General features: G+C 44.7%; 1 protein-coding gene across 7 annotated transcripts in view; it reads right to left on the bottom strand.

Annotated features, from left to right (window-relative positions):
• LOC123762644 (potassium voltage-gated channel subfamily A regulatory beta subunit hyperkinetic) overlaps window positions 1-12,500 on the bottom strand; it is a 215,931-nt gene that overhangs the window by 75,452 nt on the left and 127,979 nt on the right. For all 7 annotated transcript variants that reach the window (XM_045749344.2, XM_069340003.1, XM_069340010.1 and 4 more), the window contains one exon: window positions 1,617-1,792. In XM_045749344.2, coding sequence (XP_045605300.1) covers window positions 1,617-1,792 — 176 coding nt within the window. The remainder of the gene's footprint in view (window positions 1-1,616; window positions 1,793-12,500) is intronic.

Below are 12,500 nucleotides of genomic sequence, written 5' to 3'. Positions count from 1 at the left end.
TAAGAGAGAAGAGGACTGTTTGGGGCTTCAAGAAGACCTAGACAAACTGAAGGAATGGTCGAACAAATGGTTGTTAGAGTTTAACCCGACGAAATGTAATGTAATGAAGATAGGTGCAGGGAGCAGGAGGCCAAATACAAGGTATCATCTGGGAGAGGAAATTCTTCAGGAGTCAGAGAAAGAAAAAGACTTGGGAGTTGATATCACGCCAGACCTGTCTCCTGCAGCACATATCAAGAGGATAACATCAGTGGCATATGCCAGGCTGGCCAACATACGAACGGCATTCAGAAACTTGTGTAAAGAATCATTCAGAACTTTGTATACCACATATGTCAGGCCAATCCTGGAGTATGCAGCCCCAGCATGGAGTCCATATCTAGTCAAGGATAAGACTAAACTGGAAAAGGGTCAAAGGTTTGCCACCAGACTAGTACCCGAGCTGAGAGGTATGAGCTACGAGGAGAGACTACGGGAATTAAACCTCACTTCGCTGGAAGACAGAAGAGTTAGGGGGAACATGATCACCACATTCAAGATTCTCAAGGGAATTGATAGGGTAGATAAAGACAGGCTATTTAACACAAGGGACACACGCATTAGTGGACACAGGTGGAAACTGAGCGCCCAAATGAGTCACAGAGATATTAGAAAGAACTTTTTTAGTGTCAGAGTGGTTGACAAATGGAATGCATTAGGAGGTGATGTGGTGGAGGCTGACTCCATACACAGTTTCAAGTGTAGATATGATAGAGCCCAATAGGCTCAGGAATCTGTACACCTGTTGATTGACGGTTGAGAGGCGGGACCAAAGAGCCAGAGCTCAACCCCCGCAAACACAACTAGGTGAGTACAACTAGGTGAGTATAGACGGGCGGAGAGACAGACAGAGAGACAGACAGACAGACAGACAGACAGACAGACAGACAGACAGACAGACAGACAGACAGACAGACAGACAGACAGACAGACAGACAGACAGACAGACAGACGGAGAGACAGAGAGACAGAGAGACAGACAGACAGACAGACGTGTGTTGGTGGTGTGTGTTGGCAACACTGTATCATGTGTATGGTGTGTGTTGGCAACACTGTATCATGTGTATGGTTTGCATGTTTGGTCTGTATGTTTGTGTCTGCATGTTTGGGCTGCATGTTTGGAGGCATTAAGCCTCCCCCATGGTAGGTGTGGAGGTCTGCCTGAGACCACAAATTTTCACATAACGAATTGCAAAACAACTCACAAACTCAGTAATAAATTTGATTGCAAGAAAATGCATTAAGTAGGCGAAAGTATTGCTGGCAATTGCACAGCCGAGAGATATTAACACGAGAAATATTTCACGGGGGAGAAAATGAGAGGAAACTATTTTTAGAGGAAATATTTTATCGGGAAATAATTAGAACAAGAGTTTGTGTTTATTTAAAAAAAATATGGGAAATATATGGGATTGCAGATTTGGAGAGAGTACTGACCCAGGCCCAGCTGGGAGACAGTACTCACCCAGGCCCAGCTGGGAGAGAGTACTGACACAGGCCCAGCTGGGAGACAGTACTCACCCAGGCCCAGCTGGGAGACAGTACTCACCCAGGCCCAGGTGGGAGACAGTACTCACCCAGGCCCAGCTGGGAGACGCGGAGGCCAGACTTCCCCAGGGGCTTGTAGCGGAGACTGGTGGCGAGGGACGACTGCCTGGAGACAATGGCCTGAGAGTCGCTGCGAGTGGAAACATGGTCGCCACCACAGCCTGCTAGATCCTCCATGCACTCCAACGATGCTATGGGCGCCCGCCTGCGTGAGGAGACAATGAGGTGGTTGTGAGTGACGCTCGTTATTGACCGGGGACATGGCGATCTGTAAACAGGCAAGTGTGGGAAATTCTCACATCAAATATAAAACTCTTATATAACAGCTATAAAATGTTATTAATGAGCATAAGTTAAAGTTGCTAATAAATACTTTAGTTAGCCTTTAAATAAACAAATTAAACAAATCAATCAAATCAAATGTTAATTTAGGTAAAAATACATACATTCAAGATGAGTTACAAACATAATGTTGGATTTATAGATAGACCAAGTACATTCTATGCCTAAAGCCGCTAATGTTCACAGCGCTTCGGGCAAGATGTGCGAAAAAAATAATTTAGACGAAAACTTAATACTTATTGAAATCAAAGCAAAAATTGAGTTGAAAAAGGAGGAAAAATGGCTGAGATCAGCAGTTATTCAAGTTGGTCAACAACAGTATTGTTTTAAAATAGCAAAACATAGGTTGACATTTTGGGGGTAAGGCAGGTTACATGTTTATTGGGTAGTATTTAGTTTTTCTCTTAAACTGGTTGAGACAGGTACAGCCTTTGACATGATTGGAAAGGTCATTCATCATTCTGGTCCCTTGATTTGTAGAGCATTTCTAATGTGGTTAAGTCCTACTCTTGGAATATCAAATAAGTATTTGTTTCTAGTGTGGTGCCCATGGGTTCTATTACACTCTTCTAGGCAGCATATAAGGTCAGGATTGACATTACAGTTCAGAGTTTTTAAAATATAGAGTTCACATGAGAGTATGTGCAGTGACTTAACATCTAACATATTAAAAGATTTAAGTAACGATACCAAGTGCTGTCTGCGGACGGAGTTTAATATTCTTCTAATAACAGCTTTGTCTTGAGTAAGCAGAGGATGTAAATGATTTTGTGTAGTAGAACCTCAAGCACAAATATCAAAATTGAGGTAAGGATAGATGAGAGAATAATAGAGTGTCACCAGGGCTGGGCGTGGTACATAATATCTGATCTTAGAAAGAATGCCAACAGTTTTAGAAACTTTTTTGTATATATTTAGAACTAGCAGTACCCGGCCACGCGTTGCTGAGGCTTAGCAACCTTCCCTGTCCCCTCGTCCTCCCCACCATTCCCCACTCCACCATCCCCTCTTCCTTCCCACCATGCCCCACTCCCCTGTCCTTTTGTCCTCCCCACCATTCTCAATTCCCCCCATCCCCTCATCCCCACCATCCCAAACTCCCCTGTCCCCTCGTCCTTCCCGACCATTATCCCCTCCTTTGTCCCCTTGTCCTCTTCACCATCTCTCACTTCCGTCCCCTCGTCATCCTCATACTTCCCCATTCCCCACTCCCTCGTCCGATGCCTTCCCAAACTGTCTGATGTTCCCATCAGATAATTGGGAACATCAAGTGATCTGATGTTCCCATCACTGAAATATAAGAAAAACAGTTAAAAAATGAAATGAAAATATGAAAAAATAAGAAAATAAACTATACTCACGAAATGAACAGTATGGTAAACAGCACAGCTCAATTCCAATGCAATTTACACAAAATAATTAAATCAAAATGAAAATATATCAAAATCTATGAAAATTCAATTTATCAGTGCAATCAGAAACATCAAAATGGAATTGTAACATATTGAGTATAGAATGTGTGTTAATCTTACATGCAATAGATGGCGCTGTTTTTCAAGAAAAGCATAGTTTTACGTGTCACAGGTGTGACATCTATACTTATACTTACGAAATGAGTGGTAAGGTAAACAACGCAGCTCAATTCGAACACATTGTCACACAAAATAATTAAATAACAAATCAAATAAGTCGAAATCTATGAAATAAAATTTATCAATGCAATTGGAAACATTAAAATGGAATTCGTGACATATTTAGTATAGCGTGCATGTTGCTATTATGTGCAACAGATGGCGCTGTTTTAAAACAAAACAAATGTTTTTACCTGTCACAGGGGTGGCATCAATATAGTAGGTATATAAAAAGACGTGTCTATTCGAATGTAAAGTTGTGTCAAAATTTCAAAGCAATCGGTGAAGAACTTTCGGAGATTACAGCGTGTGTTTCGCTTACGTCCAACAGATAGCGCCGTTTTTTTTTTAAATATGTTTTTTCCTGTCAAAGGTGAGGCATGTATATAGTAGGTATATAAAAAGACGCGTCTATTTGAATGCAAAGTTGTGTCAAAATTTCAAAGGAATCGGTAAAAAGTTTCGAAGATTTCCCTCACATGAAAAACACATGAAAAAACACAGTTTTTCAGAAAAAGCATGTTATTTCACCGTCATAGACGTGACATCTATATAGTATGTACATAAAAACCTGCGCGGATGCGAATGGAACGCTGTGTAAAAATTTCAAAGCAATCGGTGAAGAACTTTTGGAGATTAGTGGTTATGCACTAACGAACATTTCCATTTTTATTTATATAGTTGTGTCCCTAGAAATTCAGCTTGTTATCTATGAGAACACCAAGGAATTTACCATCTACTTTGTTGCTAATTTGGATATTGTTTATTCTTAGATCAATTTGATCTGAGGATTTATTACCAAACAAAATATAGAAGGTTTTGTCAATGTTAATTTTAATTAAGGGTGAGTTTGTTAGCAGTTAGCCAAAGATGGACTTTAGTTAGATCAATATTCACTGTATCATTCAGAGTAAGAGGGTCAGGACTAGAGAAAATGAAGGTTGTGTCATCAGCAAATAAAATTGGGGTGAGGTGTTGAGAGGCATTTGGAAGGTCATTAATGTAGATAAGAAAGAGGAGAGGGCCAAATATGCTGCCATGTGGAACACCAATATTGATGGGTAGGGTCGGAGAAATGGAACTATTCACAGAAACAAAACGTTAAAAAATACTTTGATTAGCCCTGAAATACACAAGAAAACGGTTTCTGGTTAATTTAATATAAAATCCTCCAGCTTTCCAGTTATTCTATTACACGAAATTTTTGGTCATTTATTAGTGTAGGAATGTATCGTTAAGGTGAGAGGAAACACCACCCACAAGGGTAAGCCATCACAGTTAAGTAATAAGTTTGTCACAAATGCGTGTTGCCGGTAGTTATATATATGTTACTATGTAACAACTCCGCAGGTAATTTGTGAACACGCATAACACAACAATTGATCTCTTATATCCCAAGACCACCCAGACACCATTAATACCTGTCCGATACGGACAACATCTGTCCGAGCCATTAATACCTGTCCAGTACAGAGAACACCTGTCCGATGAAATCTGATGACCAGTCAGCACAACCGAATCAGCTGAGACAGTTTAAATCATCAATATCACATTTGTACCAATACTACTAACTATCTAATTGCAGTTTAGTAATTAATTAATATCAACGGTTTCATTACGGTGTGATAAACAGAACTATGAATCCGCCCAAAACGTGTGAAGGGAAGTTTACTGGTGATAATAAATTATAAAATGACCACTCACCAGTAATAAATAAATAATAAATTTAATTAAATAAATTCTCTTAATTAAATTAATAATCAAATCAATCACTATAAGATTTCCCCACAGCAAGACCGCAGCACAGAGTGTTTATGAGGCAGCACAGGGTGTTTATGAGGCAGCACAGGGTGTTTATGAGGCAGCACAGGGTGTTTATGAGGCAGCACTGGGTGTTTATGAGGCAGCACAGAGTGTTTATGAGGCAGCACAGGGTGTTTATGAGGCAGCACTGGGTGTTTATGAGGCAGCACAGAGTGTTTATGAGGCAGCACAGGGTGTTTATGAGGCAGCACTGGGTGTTTATGAGGCAGCACAGAGTGTTTATGAGGCAGCACAGGGTGTTTATGAGGCAGCACAGGGTGTATATGAGGCAGCACAGAGTGTTTATGAGGCAGCACAGGGTGTTTATGAGGCAGCACAGGGTGTATATGAGGCAGCACAGAGTGTTTATGAGGCAGCACAGGGTGTTTATGAGGCAGCACAGAGTGTTTATGAGGCAGCACAGGGTGTTTATGAGGCAGCACAGAGTGTTTATGAGGCAGCACAGAGTGTTTATGAGGCAGCACAGAGTGTTTATGAGGCAGCACAGGGTGTTTATGAGGCAGCACAGGGTGTTTATGAGGCAGCACAGGGTGTTTATGAGGCAGCACAGGGTGTTTATGAGGCAGCATAGAGTGTTTATGAGGCAGCACAGGGTGTTTATGAGGCAGCACAGAGTGTTTATGAGGCAGCACAGGGTGTTTATGAGGCAGCACAGGGTGTTTATGAGGCAGCACAGAGTGTTTATGAGGCAGCACAGGGTGTTTATGAGGCAGCACAGGGTGTTTATGAGGCAGCACAGAGTGTTTATGAGGCAGCATAGGGTGTTTATGAGGCAGCACAGGGTGTTTATGAGGCAGCACAGGGTGTTTATGAGGCAGCACAGTGTTTATGAGGTACCACAGGGTGTTTATGAGGCAGCACAGAGTGTTTATGAGGCAGCACAGGGTGTTTATGAGGCAGCACAAGGGGTTTATGAGGCAGCACAGGGTGTTTATGAGGCAGCACAGGGTGTTTATGAGGCAGCACAGAGTGTTTATGAGGCAGCACAGGGTGTTTATGAGGCAGCACAGAGTGTTTATGAGGCAGCACAGGGTGTTTATGAGGCAGCACAGGGTGTTTATGAGGCAGCACAGAGTGTTTATGAGGCAGCACAGAGTGTTTATGAGGCAGCACAGAGTGTTTATGAGGCAGCACAGAGTGTTTATGAGGCAGCACAGAGTGTTTATGAGGCAGCACAGGGTGTTTATGAGGCAGCACAGGGTGTTTATGAGGCAGCACAGAGTGTTTATGAGGCAGCACAGAGTGTTTATGAGGCAGCACAGAGTGTTTATGAGGCAGCACAGGGTGTTTATGAGGCAGCACAGAGTGTTTATGAGGCAGCACAGGGTGTTTATGAGGCAGCACAGAGTGTTTATGAGGCAGCACAGAGTGTTTATGAGGCAGCACAGGGTGTTTATGAGGCAGCACAAGGTGTTTATGAGGCAGCACAGGGTGTTTATGAGGCAGCACAGAGTGTTTATGAGGCAGCACAGAGTGTTTATGAGGCAGCACAGGGTGTTTATGAGGCAGCACAGGGTGTTTATGAGGCAGCACAGAGTGTTTATGAGGCAGCACAGGGTGTTTATGAGGCAGCACAGGGTGTTTATGAGGCAGCACAAGGTGTTTATGAGGCAGCACAGGGTGTTTATGAGGCAGCACAGGGTGTTTATGAGGCAGCACAGGGTGTTTATGAGGCAGCACAGGGTGTATATGAGGCAGCACAGGGTGTTTATGAGGCAGCACAGGGTGTTTATGAGGCAGCACAGAGTGTTTATGAGGCAGCACAGGGTGTTTATGAGGCAGCACAGGGTGTATATGAGGCAGCACAGGGTGTTTATGAGGCAGCACAGGGTGTTTATGAGGCAGCACTGGGTGTTTATGAGGCAGCACAGAGTGTTTATGAGGCAGCACAGGGTGTTTATGAGGCAGCACAGGGTGTTTATGAGGCAGCACAGGGTGTTTATGAGGCAGCACAGAGTGTTTATGAGGCAGCACAGGGTGTTTATGAGGCAGCACAGGGTGTATATGAGGCAGCACAGGGTGTTTATGAGGCAGCACAGGGTGTTTATGAGGCAGCACAGAGTGTTTATGAGGCAGCACAGAGTGTTTATGAGGCAGCACAGGGTGTTTATGAGGCAGCACAGGGTGTTTATGAGGCAGCACAGGGTGTTTATGAGGCAGCACAGGGTGTTTATGAGGCAGCACAGAGTGCTTATGAGGCAGCACAGGGTGTATATGAGGCAGCACAGAGTGTTTATGAGGCAGCACAGGGTGTATATGAGGCAGCACAGGGTGTTTATGAGGCAGCACAGGGTGTTTATGAGGCAGCACAGGGTGTATATGAGGCAGCACAGAGTGTTTATGAGGCAGCACAGGGTGTATATGAGGCAGCACAGGGTGTTTATGAGGCAGCACAGAGTGTTTATGAGGCAGCACAGAGTGTTTATGAGGCAGCACAGTGTTTATGAGGCAGCACAGAGTGTTTATGAGGCAGCACAGTGTTTATGAGGCAGCACAGAGTGTTTATGAGGCAGCACAGGGTGTTTATGAGGCAGCACAGGGTTTTTATGAGGCAGCACAGAGTGTTTATGAGGCAGCACAGGGTGTTTATGAGGCAGCACAGAGTGTTTATGAGGCAGCACAGGGTGTTTATGAGGCAGCACAGAGTGTTTATGAGGCAGCACAGGGTGTTTATGAGGCAGCACAGAGTGTTTATGAGGCAGCACAGAGTGTTTATGAGGCAGCACAGGGTGTTTATGAGGCAGCACAGAGTGTTTATGAGGCAGCACAGAGTGTTTATGAGGCAGCACAGGGTGTTTATGAGGCAGCACAGAGTGTTTATGAGGCAGCACAGAGTGTTTATGAGGCAGCACAGAGTGTTTATGAGGCAGCACAGGGTGTTTATGAGGCAGCACAGAGTGTTTATGAGGCAGCACAGAGTGTTTATGAGGCAGCACTGGGTGTTTATGAGGCAGCACAGGGTGTTTATGAGGCAGCACAGGGTGTTTATGAGGCAGCACAGGGTGTTTATGAGGCAGCACTGGGTGTTTATGAGGCAGCACAGTGTTTATGAGGCAGCACAGGGTGTATATGAGGCAGCACTGGGTGTTTATGAGGCAGCACAGAGTGTTTATGAGGCAGCACAGAGTGTTTATGAGGCAGCACAGGGTGTTTATGAGGCAGCACAGGGTGTTTATGAGGCAGCACAGAGTGTTTATGAGGCAGCACAGAGTGTTTATGAAGCAGCACTGGGTGTTTATGAGGCAGCACAGAGTGTTTATGAGGCAGCACAGAGTGTTTATGAAGCAGCACTGGGTGTTTATGAGGCAGCACAGGGTGTTTATGAGGCAGCACAGGGTGTTTATGAGGCAGCACAGGGTGTATATGAGGCAGCACAGGGTGTTTATGAGGCAGCATAGGGTGTTTTTGAGGCAGCACAGAGTGTATATGAGGCAGCACCGGGTGTTTATGAGGCAGCACTGGGTGTTTATGAGGCAGCACAGAGTGTTTATGAGGCAGCACAGAGTGTATATGAGGCAGCACCGGGTGTTTATGAGGCAGCACTGGGTGTTTATGAGGCAGCACAGAGTGTTTATGAGGCAGCACAGAGTGTTTATGAGGCAAGATCACGGAAATGAAGTGTTTATGAGGCAAGATTATGCATATCATGAGGTATTTATGAGGTAAGTCCGGGTCACTTTATTAAGTCCTGGACCCTTATCAAGTCCTGGTCACCTTATCAAGTCCTGAACTCTTATTAAGTCCTGAACCCTTATCAAAAAATGAATTCACACATGTCCTGGGGCATTTGTTATATATATATAATTGAACTGTTGGATTGAGTATAAAATAAGATTAGTAGAGAGGATTGATGCGGTACACCTTTTGTGGGTACACCCACATGAGGTGCACCCATGAGGTGTTCCCATACGAGGTGTACCCACACGAGGTGTACCCACACGAGTTGTACCCACACGAGTTGTACCCACACGAGGTGTGCCCACGTGGTGTACCCACACGAGGTGTACCCACACGAAGTGTACCCACGTGGTGTACCCACGATGTGTACCCACGAGGTGTACCCACACGAGGTGTACCCACACGAGGTGTACCCACACAAGGTGTACCAACAAGAGGTGTACCGCCACGAGGTGTACCCACACGAGGTGTACCCACACAAGGTGTACCAAAAAGAGGTGTACCGCCACGAGGTGTACCCACACGAGGTGTACCCACAGAAGGTGTACCAACAAGAGGTGTACCCACACGAGGTGTACCCACAGAAGGTGTACCAACAAGTGGTGTACCCACACGAGGTGTACCCACACGAGGTGTACCCGCAGGAGGGAGTTGGTACTTCTTGCATTAGCGTATACGAGGTAAGGTTGTGAGTAGTGGGGATGTAAGGCTTAGTAATTTTGTTTTTTCAGCCAATTACTCGCTAAGCCGTCAGGGGTTTCAGGGATAATTTGTCAGTTTCACTTCCAACTAACCTGCCACCTGTTTTCAGGATGAATTTCGTTCAGAGACTCGTTTTTAGTTAAAATCGAATTAAGTCCATTTTCAGAGAAAATGTTCATAGAAGTTTTGTTAAGGAAAATAGACCCCTTAGCAGTAACGTTTTGTTTTGTGTCCATGTAAAGCTGTCTCCCGTTTAATGCCGAATATATCCAGGTTAAGATGGAAGTTTTTTTTAAGTCCAGTTTTATTAAAAAAAAAAATCAGAATACATTTTCAGGAAAAAAAACGTCCATTAAGAGTTTCTTAAGTAATTCCCAATATCCGATGTTAATTCTTGGACCCAGCTCTATTTATTTTCAGAGTTTTACTTACACCTGCGGTTTTAAAAGCGTTCTTATGGAGAAAAATAGACTCTACGGACTTGAGAAGATATTTTTAAAAAGTTCATCTGATGTTACTTCTTGAACCCAACTCTCAACTATTATATTTACTACTAGTAGCCCAATTTAGAACAGTCATACCCTTATCCAATCCTTATTCAAGACACAGTAAGAAAACACAAAAAAAGTAACCGGGTTCTAGCTCCCATCCTCCGCCTTAGTTTACTCAAGTAAATTCACTACTATCAGCCCAATTTCCCAGAAATTTAAAACCGCTATATTTCTGACGTAGTAAAACAGATCAAAGCAATTAGCGAGCTCCAGTTCTTGTCCTCCGCCTTGCTTTACTCCTATAACTCCGTTATTAACTGATCAAGTTACCTGAAATTTAATACCGCTGTATTTCAGCTACGAGGAAATGCTTCAGGAGCTAAACTTCACATCCCTGGAAGGCAGGGAAGTAAGGGGGAGACATGATAACCACCTACAAAATTCTCAGTTGACTTGACAGGGTGGACAAAGACAAACTGTTTAGCACGGGTGGAACACTGACAAGGGTACACTGGTGGAAACTTAGAACCCAAATGAGCCACAGAGACATTGGAAAGAATTTTTTTCAGTGTTAGACTAGATAACAGGTGGAATGCATTAGGCAGTGATGTGGTGAAGGCTGACTCCATACACAGTTTGAAATGTAGATTTGATAGAACCCAATAGGCTCAGGAACCTTTACACCAGTTGACTGATGGTTGAGAAACGGGACCAAAGAGCCAGAGCTCAACCCCCGCAATCACCACTAGGTGAGTACTTAGAGTCAGCATTACTTAGATTCAGCATCACTTAGAGTCAATAATAAACTTCATCACATCCTTCTTCGGACTCCTGGTTCAACCTTGACGCCTAGCGGACGTCAGGACACCTCCTCTGCCTGGGAGCCGCCTGTTCACGTCTTGTTTTCGCGTTTTGGCTTTGCTACTGCCTTTTGGCCTCCCTCTTGAGCGGTCCGATTGTCTGACGCCTGGCGCACATATCGCCTTGGGTCACGGGATTGTTGATAGAGTTTTTTCTTTTTGGCGTGTTCTGGCTGGTTCTCCCGACGGTGTGACGATGTTCGGGGCCCGGCTTGGCCGAGAGGTGCCGGGGGTTGGTGGGTCTTGGTGGGCTTCTGGTGTGCCCTCAGCCGTGGTGGGCGGCCGGTTTCTGCTCTGCCGGGGGACACTGGATGACTTTTGCGTTTTGGTTGGGGGCCGAGTTTTGGTTTTGCTCCCTGGTGTTCTCTGTGTGGGGCGGGGCCGGTGCTTGTCACCCTGAGGGACTCCTGGGGCTCCCCAATCATCTGCCTGTCTGCGTTACTTTGCCACATGGCGTATTAATTTTCAGTGATTGATGTCACTTGTTTCGCGATTTGGCTTGGCGTTTCACCTTTCCTGGCTTCGCGATCAACCCTTAACGGGTACGTTGGGGCGTACCCTCGATCGTCGTTGCCCCTAAATAAACAACAACAACAACAAACTGCCAGGCGTCATGCTCACCTTTGTACTATGGGTCCAGTAAAAGGAAATGGGAAACTTGGAAACATGTCAGATATAAAAGCAGAGAAATTGATATAGCGATGACCAGATTAAGGCTGGGACACACCAAACTAGCAGCACACAGCTCTAAGTACAGAACAGACATCAACGAACTCTGCATCCACTGTCAGGTGCCTGAAACCATCGAACACTGTCTCCTTCACTGTCTCCGACATCATAGTGCCAGAGTAAATTTCAAACAAGTATTTAACTAAAAATACCCTTTACCATCGATCATATATTAGGAGGAGGAGGTGACCTCTTGTTACAGGAAAAATACCAAATAGTCAAAGCACTGGCTAAATATCTCCAGTCGACCAACAAATTGGGTCACATCTGACCCGCGCCACATTTATACCTGGCGCCACCAACAGCTAAACACAGAAAACAACTGCCTCGTCGCAGCACCATGGATCAGCTGACGCCATAAACACAACACACCGCCCTACGGTGCGGCAAGTCTCCCTCTAACATCCACCTCTGTTCTAGTCGCCGCTCCTCTGTCTACACCACAACGTAACAAACACCTTTGAAACTCATCATCCTCAACATAAACACGTCTCCCAACACGTGTACTGGTACAGTCATCGGAAGGACAAATCCTTCATGCAAACTGCACCTACTATCAAGAAGAAGAAAAAGAGGTGCACAATGCAGGCCAGAGGTGCACAGTTTCGGCCAAACGTGCATAGTGCAGGCCAGAGGTGCACAGTGCAGGCCAGAGG

The sequence above is a fragment of the Procambarus clarkii genome, chromosome 5 (assembly GCF_040958095.1).
Source record: "Procambarus clarkii isolate CNS0578487 chromosome 5, FALCON_Pclarkii_2.0, whole genome shotgun sequence".
In the NCBI taxonomy this organism is placed as follows: domain Eukaryota; kingdom Metazoa; phylum Arthropoda; class Malacostraca; order Decapoda; family Cambaridae; genus Procambarus; species Procambarus clarkii.
This window is presented reverse-complemented; position numbering and strand designations above follow the sequence as displayed.